The following is a 12,759-nucleotide window of genomic DNA, read 5'->3' as shown; positions in this document are numbered from 1 at the left end:
TATTATTATTATTAAAAGTATTTTTAATTGATAATTGATAAGTAATTTAATAATGTATTAAATATTGATTTGATATAATTATAATGAAGATAGGTTCCTAAATTAGTATAATTATGTATTATTCATTAAATATTAATTATAATATAATTATAATAAAGATATCTTTTATAAAATAATTTAGAATAGAAAAAAATACATTCATTTTGGAGGGAAAATAGAATCACGAGGGATCGACACCTTACCTTTATTAGTTGGGGGAAAACCCAATTTTAGTAGATTAAGTAGATATAAAGAGAAAGTATAAGGAATTAATATTATTAGTGTACAATATATACAACGGGGTTAAAATGAAATTAAAATTAAATTATAGTCAAATCATTAATTCTAAAGATTTGCTAATTTGAATTTTGAAAAAAAATTAGGATTCACTTATTTGAAAACAAAAACCACGACCATCTTTCTCTGAACGGTGAGAACTAACCAAAAATGCAGACCCTCTCTCCGACGATGGTAACTCATTTTCTCCTTGTCTCGTGTTTTATCACCGGAAGTCGTTTCGTCTGAGGCCGACGTCCGCACCGGTGGACGCCCAGCAGCGCATTCTGATCGTGTGGCTCGTTCTGGCGGCACCGCATCAAGTCCACCAGGAATGACTTCGTCGCAGCCGGCGTGTGCCTTCCTCTAGCCATTGACGGTGCAAGATAAAGGAGTCACAAGCAAGGTTCTGAAAATCGATTCAGACCGGCTGGTCGAACCGTGAACCGTAAAGAAATACGGTTCGGGCAAATAGAAAAACCGAGAATTTTAAAAACCAGAGATGAATTGGTGAACCGGCCGGGAACCAGTCGGTCGAACCGAACCGTGACCCGGCCGGTTTTTTGAGCGGAGAGCCAAACGTCGTCGTTTCAGCACTTAGCTTTCCCTAACTCCATCCTCTCATTCGTGCCAGATGCCCTAACTCCATCCAGATTCCAAAACGCTCTGCCTCTCTCACACTCAGTCCAAGGCAGGGCTCCTCTCAATCGAGCTCCTGGCCGTCCCTCACCTGCGTCCAGCCACCGCCTCATTTCACCGTCGTCGTTCCTTCGAGCAGCCACCGTCTGGTCGCTCACTTTCCCTCCCATCGCACAGCCATCGCAACCTTCCTCCGTCGCGCAGCCACCCTACCGCCAGCACTAGCTCTGTTCCTCTGCAACGTTTGAAGCCCGTTCGAAGTCCATCGCGCAGCCACGCTTCCTTGTCTTGGTCACTCGGTGTTTCTGTCTCCCTCTTGCATGCTCTGTTGAAGGCTTCTTCTAGCTTCTAGGTAAATTTTTTTATTAACTATGATTGAACCATTGTTTGATTCTGTGAAGCTCTGTGAACTATGAAGTCACTGAAGTGTGAACTGATTTATTGATTTACTGAACAATTTTGTTCAAGGCTTCTAGCTTCTAGGTAATTTTTTTAACTATAATTGAATAATTTGTTGTTACTGTGAAGTTTTGTGAATTGTGAACCGTGAACTGTGAGCTATGTCTATGATTTAGCTTTTTTATTTTTATGTGAACTGTAAATTGAACTGGGAACTTTGGTGAATGATTGTTGAATAATTATGAATAATTATTGTTAGTTAAGTTGTGAATTTTGTTGTTGTAACTTGTTACTAGGTTGAATTATTATCGAATAATTTTGACTTATAAGATTATTGGGTTGGAGTGATTTGCTGTGGGTTCTTGTGAACCTGTGATTTTGGACTTGTTAGTTCGTTAAATAGTTGTTGTCATTCTTGCACTTGAGATTATTGGGTTGCTTTGCTGATGGTTGTCTTTTGTTATTCGTCTGCTTCTTTTGCATAATGCTTAATTCTGCTTCTTTCTTCTTAAGCTCTCCTTCTAGTTGAGATATTGTTTTGCACATATTTTCTTTCTCAGCATGCAGGATATTTGTCAGTTCATTGTGATGGTTCTTCAAGATTTCCACTTCTGTCATCAGGGTACCAAGTATCTTATCCACATCTTGGTTCCCTTGCAATACCACCTCGGTCATTTGCTCTGTTGGCTTTGCTTTAGAAATGCATGCTTTTCTACCATCAGCTTCTTAATTTCAATCCTATGAACCTGAATTTGCTTTGATAATGCATGATCCTTTTCATCCTTTTGCCTTTGCATATTTTCAAGTTGTTTAGATTTAACCTCAAGTTCTTGTGATTCTTCAACCCTAGGTATGAATCTTTTTTTTGTAATAATAATTGTTGAAACATTGATTAATTGTTGGTTCTAAACTTTGTTATTGATTGCTTAAAGCATGATTAATTTTTAAAGCATTGATTGATTAATTGATTAGGTAGGGTTGTGTTGTGTCGTTACAAGATGAATACGATTGTTTTGCTTTGTGATGCTTGCTGGCTGTTATTTGATCTCACCGCATTTCAGATTTGATCAATGAAATGTTTTCTAAACATTCAATTTTTGGTTTGCATTTCCATATATTGACTTGGATTTATACCTTACTAAAAGTTATCCAACGGAATAAGTCAAGCTGATCTCATGAAAATCCCAAATGACTAATAAGATTGAATGACAAACTTGATCAGTTGAATGTTGGATGATATTTTTAAGTTTATATTAGAATATAATTATGTTTTAATGTATTTATTTATATTTTGTTTATTATTGTATTATAAAATGATATTTTCGGTTCAACCACGGTCGAACCGGTTGAACCTACGAACCAGTGAACTAGTAGTTAAAGCGGTTCGATGACCGGTTCGATTTTCAGAACCTTGGTCACAAGTGTCTTTCCTTTAATACGTCCATCACTGCATGGAAATTTGTAAATGGTATGCAATGTCGTTCAATCGCCGTGTCATGTTCCATCCTCCGTTGTTGATCACAATTCATCGAAACCACATGAAAACGCTCCCGACCATTTCGTTGCCAACGGTGAGCAATCTAATAAGGTGAGTATGGTTCGTTGAATCATTGATAATGGATGGTTATTTTCATAAGATTTAGATGTTCATCGTCAGTGCAAGTGGAGTGTTTTATTTTATGTTAACTGCTTACTTGGATGGAACATGAATATTCTTCATTCAACCATACTTGTGCTGGTTTTAAATTCATGGTGCGCAATTATGTATGGAGGATATGCATGTGTTAATTGGTCATGGAATATAGATTTTACCTAGGATTAGGGGTGGTAACATGTACCCTACCCGCGGGTATCCAACCCAACCTCACTCGGTCAGGTAAGGTTGCCAACCCGATCTGCATTAGGTAGGGTTCTCGTGCGGGTCGAGTAGGGTGGGGTTGAGCCTCAACCCTACCCGATCAACCCACACCCTATATATGTATATGTTATATACTTATATAAAAATATGTTTCAAGTGGATATTGAACCAAAGACCTCTCACTAAATATAAAAGATCTTTAGCCATTAAAAGAAGATCATTAATTGATAATTTAATATATTTTTTAACATAAAAGTCAATTCTATTTTAAATTATCATCAAGTTATATAATAATGTTGCATCTTTTTTGTAACCCGTGGGTAGGGTCGGGTACCCGCGGGTTAAGAGCAGATAGGGTTAGGGTTGGGATATTCTCAACCCGCGAGTAGGGTAAGGTTGAGTTTATATAAAAATCTCAACCCGCGGGTAGGATTAGGGTTGGTTCCAAACCCTACCCTACCCTACCCATTGCCACCCCTACCTAGGATGAAACTAGTTCTTTTGTGGAGTATCCTCTATGGATGTATGAATTTAAATATCCAAAGTTAAATCAACATGTATAAGCAACATAATTGGTACACTAGACAACTGTCTACTTAATAAGTAATCACCCATGATTTTGTGCATGATGCCTATAGACCCTCTTGAACCTTATTAGTGTAGTATATTGTTAAATAATATAAAATAGAACTAACTTTATTGTTATTATTAAGAGTATTTCTGAAAATGTAAATTAAATAGAATAGAATGCTTCCTGCATGTTTAGATTAGGCATATATGTATGAGTATACATGATAGATGGTGTATGAATTAAAAAGGCAACTTTAGTGACCTTGGACTCTAAAACTGAGGAATAAAATAAGTGCATGCTAGTTGTATGTGTTGTATGTTGATATTTGTGGTATACAGTGTAATGTAGCATAGAGAATAGTAGTAATTAAAATTCTTATATAATAGGTAAAATAAAATACATAATTCAATTACTATCAATAGGTGATATTGATGCATTTTTTTTCAAGTTAAAATGGGTAGGATGATGTGGTTGGTTTATATTTGTGTCTCTTTTTCTATGGTGTTTAATGAGGATTTATGTACATCTCATTTACTAATGATTTGTCTAATTAGTTTTCATGTTTATTTTGTGATTATAGGCCATGCCACTTTTGGATGTTACTGAGGTTAGAAGTGAAGAGATAGATCTCGGTTACAAGATTTGGACTCTAGTTTTATCCTGTATTGTCATGTTTGGGACAGTAACCATCTTCTCGTGTACATTGAATTCTCCATAAAGTCAAAATAATTCATACTTCTAAAATTAAAGCAACTAGTTTAAATTGAATTATGATCAAAGGATAAAAGAAAACTTGTTTATAATTTACTGAATTAAGCAATAGGTGGCGTGACTTCATGAGCATGTGTACATGTACTGTACCTCATGGAATCTTAAATAGGACTTAGATAATGCGTTTCATTGCTGAACAAGAATAAAAAAAGAAAACACGCTCGAGGAAAAAAATTATATTTGTCTTGCTCTTTTGTGGTGTTTAGTGAGGGTCTATGTATATGACATTTACTAAGGGTTTCTCCAATTAGGTTTCCTGATTTGGATTTGTGCGTTAATTTTTCGATTGTAGGCCATGCCACTGTTGGATGTTGTTAAGGTTGGAAGTGAAGAGATGGATCGTGGTCATGAGGTTTGGACTCTATTTTGATTTTGTATAGTCGTGAACCGCATGGTTGATTTGACCAGTAATGGCTTTGATTTTTTTTAAATTTGAAACATATATACCGGATCATGGTTGCTTCGGGAAGACGAAATACCAAGTGTTGGAATGCAGTTTGCACAATTACAAATGGCTCATGAATTCTATGTGAGCTACGTAAAGAAAGTAGGGTTTGCAACTAAGATACGGACGACAACATGTGATAGGATCACAAAGCAACCCATTAACCAAGCTATCCACTGTAATAGGGATGGGTTCCGCGGGTCTCGTGTCAAAGCGTCAACGTGGAAGAACACGATTTCAGCAGTTGGGTGCATGGCAAGGATATATGTGAAGTTTGATAAGAAGAAGCAAGAGTGGATTTTCTTGAAGGTTGAGTTGAGGCACTCACACCCATGTTCAGAGAGAAAGGCGGTGCACTACCATGAGTATAGGAAGTTGACCATTCATGCGAAGTGCGTGATTGAGGATAATGATGAGGCTGGGATTCGACCAAACAAGACTTTCCTAGCTTTGGCAAATGAGGCTCGGGCCCGTCTAACCTGGGATTCTCAGAAAATGATTTAAGAAACTATATTATAGCAAGGCTCCAAACCAGCAACATGAATGCGGATGTTAGGGAGATGATGAACTACTTCATGAGAATGAAAGATATCAATCCAAACTTCTTCTACGCAGTGAATTTGGATAAGGAGTGTAAATTTCGGAGTGCAGTATGGGTGGATGCAAGGTGTAGGCGTCGTATGAATATTACGGAGACGTTGTGTCAGTTGATAGCACATACAGTACAAATAGGTATGAAGTAGTTATGTTGGTGGTTTTTATTTTTATTCTTTTTTGTTGTTGTTTGGTCGTGAGTGGGATTTGTTATTGGTGGTTGTTTTTGCGTGTAGGCATGGATTACCGTTTGCGCGTCAACCACCATGGTAAGTTGACCCTCCTTGGTTGTGCTCTTCTTGGAAATGAGAAAATCCCAAGTTATGAGTGGATTTTCAGCCAATGGGTGAAGTGCATGGGAACTGCTCTACAACGGATCATCACCGATCAATGCAGATCCATTTTCTGTGCGATCAGAAATGTGTTACCCAATACACACCACCGATGGTGCATCTAGCACATTACAAAGAAGTTACCGCACAAGCTTGGAGGTTACCACCGGTACAAAAAATTGTATGATGACCTCAATGATATTGTGTGGAACTCTCAGACTGAGGAGTCATCTGAGGATAACTGGTCTGAATTTATAGACGAGTACAACTTACATAACAACACATGGCTGTCAGGTCTATTAGTGTACAATTACTTTTTGCTCTTCAATTGACAGTTATTTGGTAGCTGGCTTTATCTGTTTTAATAAGAATATTTTTTTTTCTGTAGACCTCTATGATGATCGACACATGTGGGTCCCAATATACTTCAAGGGTAAATTTTGGGCTGCCATGAGGAGCACGCAAAGGAGTGAGAGCATGCACTCATTCTACGGTAGATTCTTACACAGTCGGACTAGCTTGGTCTAATTCGTTCACGAATATGACAATATGCTTGGAATTAAGGAGCAAGGGAATTGGAGGATGATGCAGTAGACTCGAGGGAGGTTATCCTTTGTGCAACGAGCTCACCTATGGAGAGACAATTTTAGCAGGAGTACACTACCAGCATGTTTAGGGATGTTCAAACTGAGTTTGTGAAGAAGGCTGATTGCAGAGTCTCTGTAGTTGCTGAAGTGGGGCCATTGGTATGCATGAAGGTGGACCAAGCTAGTCCGACTATGTAAGAATTCACCGTAGAATGAGTGCATGCTCTCACTCGTTTGCGTGCTCCTCATGGCAGCCTAAAATTTACCCTTGAAGTATATTAGGATCCACATGCGTCAGTCATCATAGAGGTCTATAGAAAAAAAATATTCTTATTAAAACAAATAAAGCCAGCTACCAAATAACTGTTAATTGAAGAGCAAAAAGTAATTGTACACTAATAGACCTGACAGCCATGTGTTGTTATGTAAGTTGTACTCGTCTATAAATTCAGACCAGTTATCCTCAAATGACTCCTCAGTCCGAGAGTTTCACACAATATCATTGAGATCATCATACAACTCTCTGTACCGGAGGTAACCTCCAAGCTTGTGCGGTAACTTCTTTGTAATGTCCCAGATCCACCACCGGTGGCATGTATCAGGTAACACATTTCTGATCGCACAAAAAATGGATCTGCATTGATCGGTGATGATCCGTTGTGGAACAGTTCCCATGCACTTCACCCATTGGCTGAAAACCCACTCATAACTTGGGATTTTCTCATTTCTAAGAAGAGCACAACTAAGGAGGGTCCACTTATCATGGTGGTTGACACCGACGAACGACGCAAACGGTAATCTATGCCTACACGCAAAAACAACCACAAATAACAAATCCCACTCACGACCAAACAACAAAAAAAAAGAATAAAACTAAAAACCACCAACATAACTAATTTATACCTGTTTGTAATGTATGTGCTATCAACTGACACAACGTCTCCGTAATATTGGTACAACGCCCTACACCTTGCATCCACCCACACTGCACTCTGAAATTTACACTCCTCGTCCAAATTTACCGCGTAGAAGAAGTTTGGATTGATGTTCTTCATTCTCATGAAGTAGTTCATCATCTCCCTAACATCTGCATTCACGTTGCTGGTTCGGAGCCTTGCTGTAATATAGTTTCTTAAATTCTTTTCTAAGAATCCTAGGTTAGACGGGCCCCCAGCCTCATTTGCCAAAGCTAGGAAAGTCTTGTTTAGTCGAATCCCAGCCTCATCATTATCTCCGATCACGCACTTTGCATGCATGGTCAGCTTCTTATACTCATGGTAGTGCATTGCCTTTCTCGCTGAATATGGGTGCAAGTGCCTCAACTCAACCTTCAAGAAAACCCACTCTTGCTTCTCCTTAACAAACTTCACATATATCCTTGCCTTGCACCTAGCAGCTAAAATTGTGTTCTTCCGCGTTGACGCTTTGACACGAGACCCGCGAAACCCATCCCTATTACAGTGGATAGCTTGGTTAATGGGTTGCTTTGTGATCCTATCACATGTTGTCGTCTGTATCTTATTTGCAAACCCTACTTTCTTTGCGTAGCTGACATAAAATTAATGAGCCATTTGCAATTGCGCAAACTGCATTCCAACACTTGGTATTTCGTCTTCCTGAAGGCAACCGCGATCCGGTACCTACGTTTTAAATTAAAAAAAATCAAAACCATTACTAGTCAAATCAACCATGTGGTTCACGACTATACAAAATAAAACTAATGTCCAAACCTTGTGACCAAGATCCATCTCTTCACTTCCAACCTCAGCAACATCCAATAGTGGCATAGCCTACAATCACAAAATAAATGCACAAATCCAAATCAGAAAACCTAATTGGAGAAACCCTTAGTAAATGTCATGTACATAGACCCTCACTAAACACCACAAAAGAATGAGACAAATATAATTTTTTTCCTCGAGCATGTTTCCTTTTTTTATTCTTGTTCAGCAATGAAACACATTATCTAAGTCCTATTTAAGAATCCACGAGGTACAATACATGTACACATGCTCATGAAGTCACGCCACCTATTGCTTAATTCAATAAATTATAAACAAGTTTTCTTTTATCCTTTAATCATAATTCAATTTAAACTAGTTGCTTTAATTTTAGAAGTATGGATTATTTTGACTTTCTGGAGAATTCAATGTACATTAAAGGATGGTTACTGTCCCAAACATGACAATACAGGATAAAACTAGAGTCCAAATCCCGTAACCAAGATCCATCTCTTCACTTCCAACCTCAGTAACATCCAACCGTGGCTTGGCCTATAATCACAAAATAAACACACAAATCGAATCATGAAAACTAATTAGACAAATCATTAGTAAATGAGATGTACATAAATCCTTACTAAACACCACAGAGAAAGAGACACAAATATAAATCAACTACATCATCCTACCCATTTTAACTTGAAAAAAAATGCATCAATATCACCTATTGATAATAATTGAATTACTTATTTTATTTTACCTATTATATAAGAATTTTAACTACTACTATTCTCTGTACTACATGACACTATATACCACAAATATCAACATGCAACACATACAACCATCATGCACTTATTTCATTCCTCAGTTTTTGAGTCCAAGGTCACTAGAGTTGCCTTTTTAATTCATACACCATCTATCATGTATACTCATACGTATATGCCTAATCTAAACATGCAGGAAGCATTCTATTCTATTTAATTTATATTTTCAGAAATACTCTTAATAATAACAATACAGTTAGTTCTATTTTATATTATTTAACAATATACTACACTAATAAGGTTCAAGCGGGTCTATGGGCATCATGCACAAAATCATGGGTGATTACTTATTAAGTAGCCAGTTGTCCAGTGTACCAATTATATTGCTTATACATGCATGTTTAACTTTGGATATTTGAATTCATACATCCATATAGGATACTCCATAAAAGAACTAGTTTCATCCTAGGTAAAATCTATATTCCATGACTGATTAACACATGCATATCCTCCATATATAATTGCGCACCATGAATTTAAAACCAGCACAAGTATGGTTGAATGAATAATATTCATGTTCCATCCAAGTAAGCAGTTAACATAAAATAAAACACTCCACTTGCACTGACGATGAACATCTAAATCTTATGAAAATAGCCACTCATTATCAATGATTCAACGAACCATGCTCATCTTATTAGATTGCTCACCGTCGGTGACGAAATGGTCGGGAGCGTTTTCATGTGGATTCGATGAATTGTGATTAGCAACGGAGGATGGAACATGACACAATGATTGAACAATATTGCACGTCATTTACGAACTTCCACGCGGTGATGGAGGTATCAAAGGAAAGACAATCGTGACTCCTTTATCTTGCACCGTCAATGGCCAGAGGGAGGCACACGCCAGCTACAATGGAGTCGTTCCAGGTGGACTTGATGCAATGCCGCTAGAACGAGCCACGTGATCGGAATGCGCTGTTGAGTGTTCACTGGTGCGGACGTCGGCGTCAGACGGAACGACTTTCAGTGATAAAACACGAGACAATGTGAAAATGAGTTACCACCGTCAGAGAAAAGGTATGCGTTTTTAGTTGGTTCTCACCGTTCAAAAAGAGATGGTCGTGGTTGTTGTTTTCAAATAACTGAATCCTAATTTTTTTCAAAATTCAAATTAGCAAATATTTAGAATTAATGATTTGGCTATAATTTGATTTTAATTTCATTTTAATCCCGTTGTACACATTATACACTAATGATATTGGTTCCTCATACTTTCTCTTATCTTGTAAAGAATTACTTGTGTTAAATGTGTGCTTTCTTTTTTGTTTGTTTTTGTTTACAAGTTGTCTATTGCTATCATGTGCAATTTTGATTGGCCAAAGCACAACTTGTTATTAAAGTGTTTGATGATGCTGACAATGTAGTTGCTTATCAAGGAGTATAAACCCCGCTAAAATCGGTAAATAATTAGTCAATAAATTAAATTTTAAATAGGAAGATTAAAAATGTAAAACTAATATCAAAATAGGATAGAGCTCATCAAAATGAGAATTTTGATACCAATTTCAAAAAATTTGGCCAAAGATTGGGACAAACAGACCGAACCGGTTGAACCAAACCTAGAATGGACCCAAAGCCTATCCCAACTCAGTATAAAACACTTAAAAGAACCCCCTCTCTCCTCTCTTAATCATCAAACACGCTGAATGCATCCATGGGAGGGGGAGAAGAAGAAGCAAACCCTAACCTCATCTTCAAACCTTGATAACTTTTGATCCGGAGCTCCGATTGACGAGCCGTTTGTGGCCACACGTCGAAATTGTCGAGCTCTTCAATTCTATCTAAACAAAATAGTATGTAAATTGCGTTTTACTAGCTCCATTTCTGCTGGTACATGAATTTTGGGTTTAAGATTTGAGAAACTCAATTCCTTAACGATTTTTATGTTTTAGGGGTCCACTAGACTTGATTTCTTGTGGGTATTGCTCAAGGATCAGTGGGTAAAGATAAGAGATCTCAAACCCTAATGTAATTTCTGAATTTAGGCATTTGGGTATTGATTTGTTATGTTTGGATGTGGTAATTGTGATTTAGGTAGTGTGTATGTGAATGTTGATGCTTGTTGAAGCTTGTTGGTGATTTTAGAAGCTTGGAAGTGTTGTGAGGCTGGAAATTTGAGCTTGGTAGTGTTTGAGCCCTAAGGGCTTGAAGAAAAGTGAAATTAAAAGTGTTCCGAGTTGAGCGGGGAATCAGACAAGGTATAGTTTAAGTTTCACACGTTTAATATTTACGGTGTTGTAAAAACTTAGGTTAGAAGAACCATATGATAAGTTGAATTGGTTATTGTACTTAATGATTAGTTTTGTAATGTTGTTGGAATAGATTTGTTGATGGATATGTATTGAAATTTTGAGGTGTGGAAGTTATTAATGGTATACTCTTGTTTTTATTTATGATGGATTATGGTTGGTGTTTGTGAATAAAGATTCGTTATATGAGTTGATGGAGTAACGTATAAAGAGTTAATAAATGTGTTAATGGAATAATGTGTGTGAAGGAAGGATGAATGCATTAATGGAATGGTTTATGTAAAGGGTTGCTTATATATATGTATATATGATATATGTTAATGTAAAGTTGTGGGTATGACTCATTGGATTGGTTAATGGTAGCTTGAAATGGTTGTTGATGAGTTAAGATTGGTTATGTTAGCAATATGTAGGTTTAAAGGTAAGAATTTTTGAATGTGGTGAAAATGGGGTTGGGAAGAGTTTTGATAAAAAGTGATTTTGGGTGAAATTTGAAGGTTCATAACTTTCTCCTCACACTTTGGATTACGTTGTGATTTGTTGCAAATAAAAGATGGTTTTAAGAGCTTTTGATCGATATTAACTTTGTGAAAAATAGAATTTTGTAGAGAAAGTTATGGATGTTGCAAGTTTAGTGTTTAAATCTGTGTTCAGGATAGCCAAAATTGATTTGCTGCAAGCTTTCTGGGCATTCTGCCCATTTTTAAAATAACGCCCACCCACGCGTACGCGTGCCTCACATGTACGCATGGCGTGGAATTTTGGCGATGCATGCGCGAGAAGTATGCGTACACATGTGTGCATATTCATGCGTACGCATGACTCACGTGTATGCGTGACTTGATGTACGCTCCACGCATGCGCGTAGTCTACCTGTACACGTGGATGCTGTCTGATGCAAAAATCGGTTTTGACTGTTTTTAAACCAATCTTCCGCTTCTAAACCTCCATTTTCTTCCCTTAAGGCTCAAAGTATGGTTTTCGGTTTAGTGGATAAAAGAAGCTAGGAAAATAAGAGAACTTGAGAGTTAAGTATGAGGTAAAATAAGGAGGTTTATAAGGAATTCGGCCACACAGTCATCTTAAATCTCATCATTTATCCCATCATTTATAAGGAATGAATGTAAGAACATGATGTGATAAATGATGAGATTTAAGATGACTGTGTGGCCAAAATGGTCGGAATGGCAAGTTCTGGGTGTAACCCTGCCTGCGTAATTAATTTGAACATGTGTTCGGATGGTAAGTTGAGGGTGGAAGTTCCCTCTCTTGTCGTGATATGGATGTGGAAAAGGTGGAAAGGCACTCTCCTTCGTATTGTATCCCCCCACGTTCTTCTCTGGTTGCAAGGTGGAAAGGCACACTCCTTTGATGTGGAAAGGCACTCTCCTTCGTATATCCTCCAGGATAAAGTAGAAAGGCACACGCCTTCGATGTGGAAAGGCA

The 12,759-nt window shown here is 37.5% G+C and overlaps 1 protein-coding gene and 1 long non-coding RNA gene across 2 annotated transcripts; one reads left to right on the top strand and one right to left on the bottom strand.

Annotated features, from left to right (window-relative positions):
• The first annotated feature begins 990 nt into the window (after positions 1–990).
• Positions 991–2,263, top strand: LOC127742389 (uncharacterized). The gene is made up of 2 exons (XR_008003596.1): positions 991–1,306; positions 1,921–2,263. It is a non-coding gene; the product is annotated as an uncharacterized LOC127742389 (long non-coding RNA).
• A 4,737-nt stretch (positions 2,264–7,000) lies between these two features.
• Positions 7,001–9,815, bottom strand: LOC107470889 (protein FAR1-RELATED SEQUENCE 6-like). The gene is made up of 6 exons (XM_016090299.1): positions 9,684–9,815; positions 8,683–8,784; positions 8,242–8,301; positions 8,099–8,151; positions 7,415–8,059; positions 7,001–7,316 (listed from the first exon to the last, which is right to left on the bottom strand). The coding sequence occupies exons 1-6, from the start codon at positions 9,813–9,815 to the stop codon at positions 7,001–7,003; spliced, it is 1,308 nt and encodes a 435-aa protein (XP_015945785.1).
• Positions 9,816–12,759: the final 2,944 nt, after the last annotated feature.

This window comes from Arachis duranensis, chromosome 10, assembly GCF_000817695.3.
Source record: "Arachis duranensis cultivar V14167 chromosome 10, aradu.V14167.gnm2.J7QH, whole genome shotgun sequence".
Lineage (NCBI taxonomy): Eukaryota > Viridiplantae > Streptophyta > Magnoliopsida > Fabales > Fabaceae > Arachis > Arachis duranensis.
Note: the sequence above shows the minus strand (reverse complement) of the source record. Positions and strands in the feature narration are given on the sequence as shown.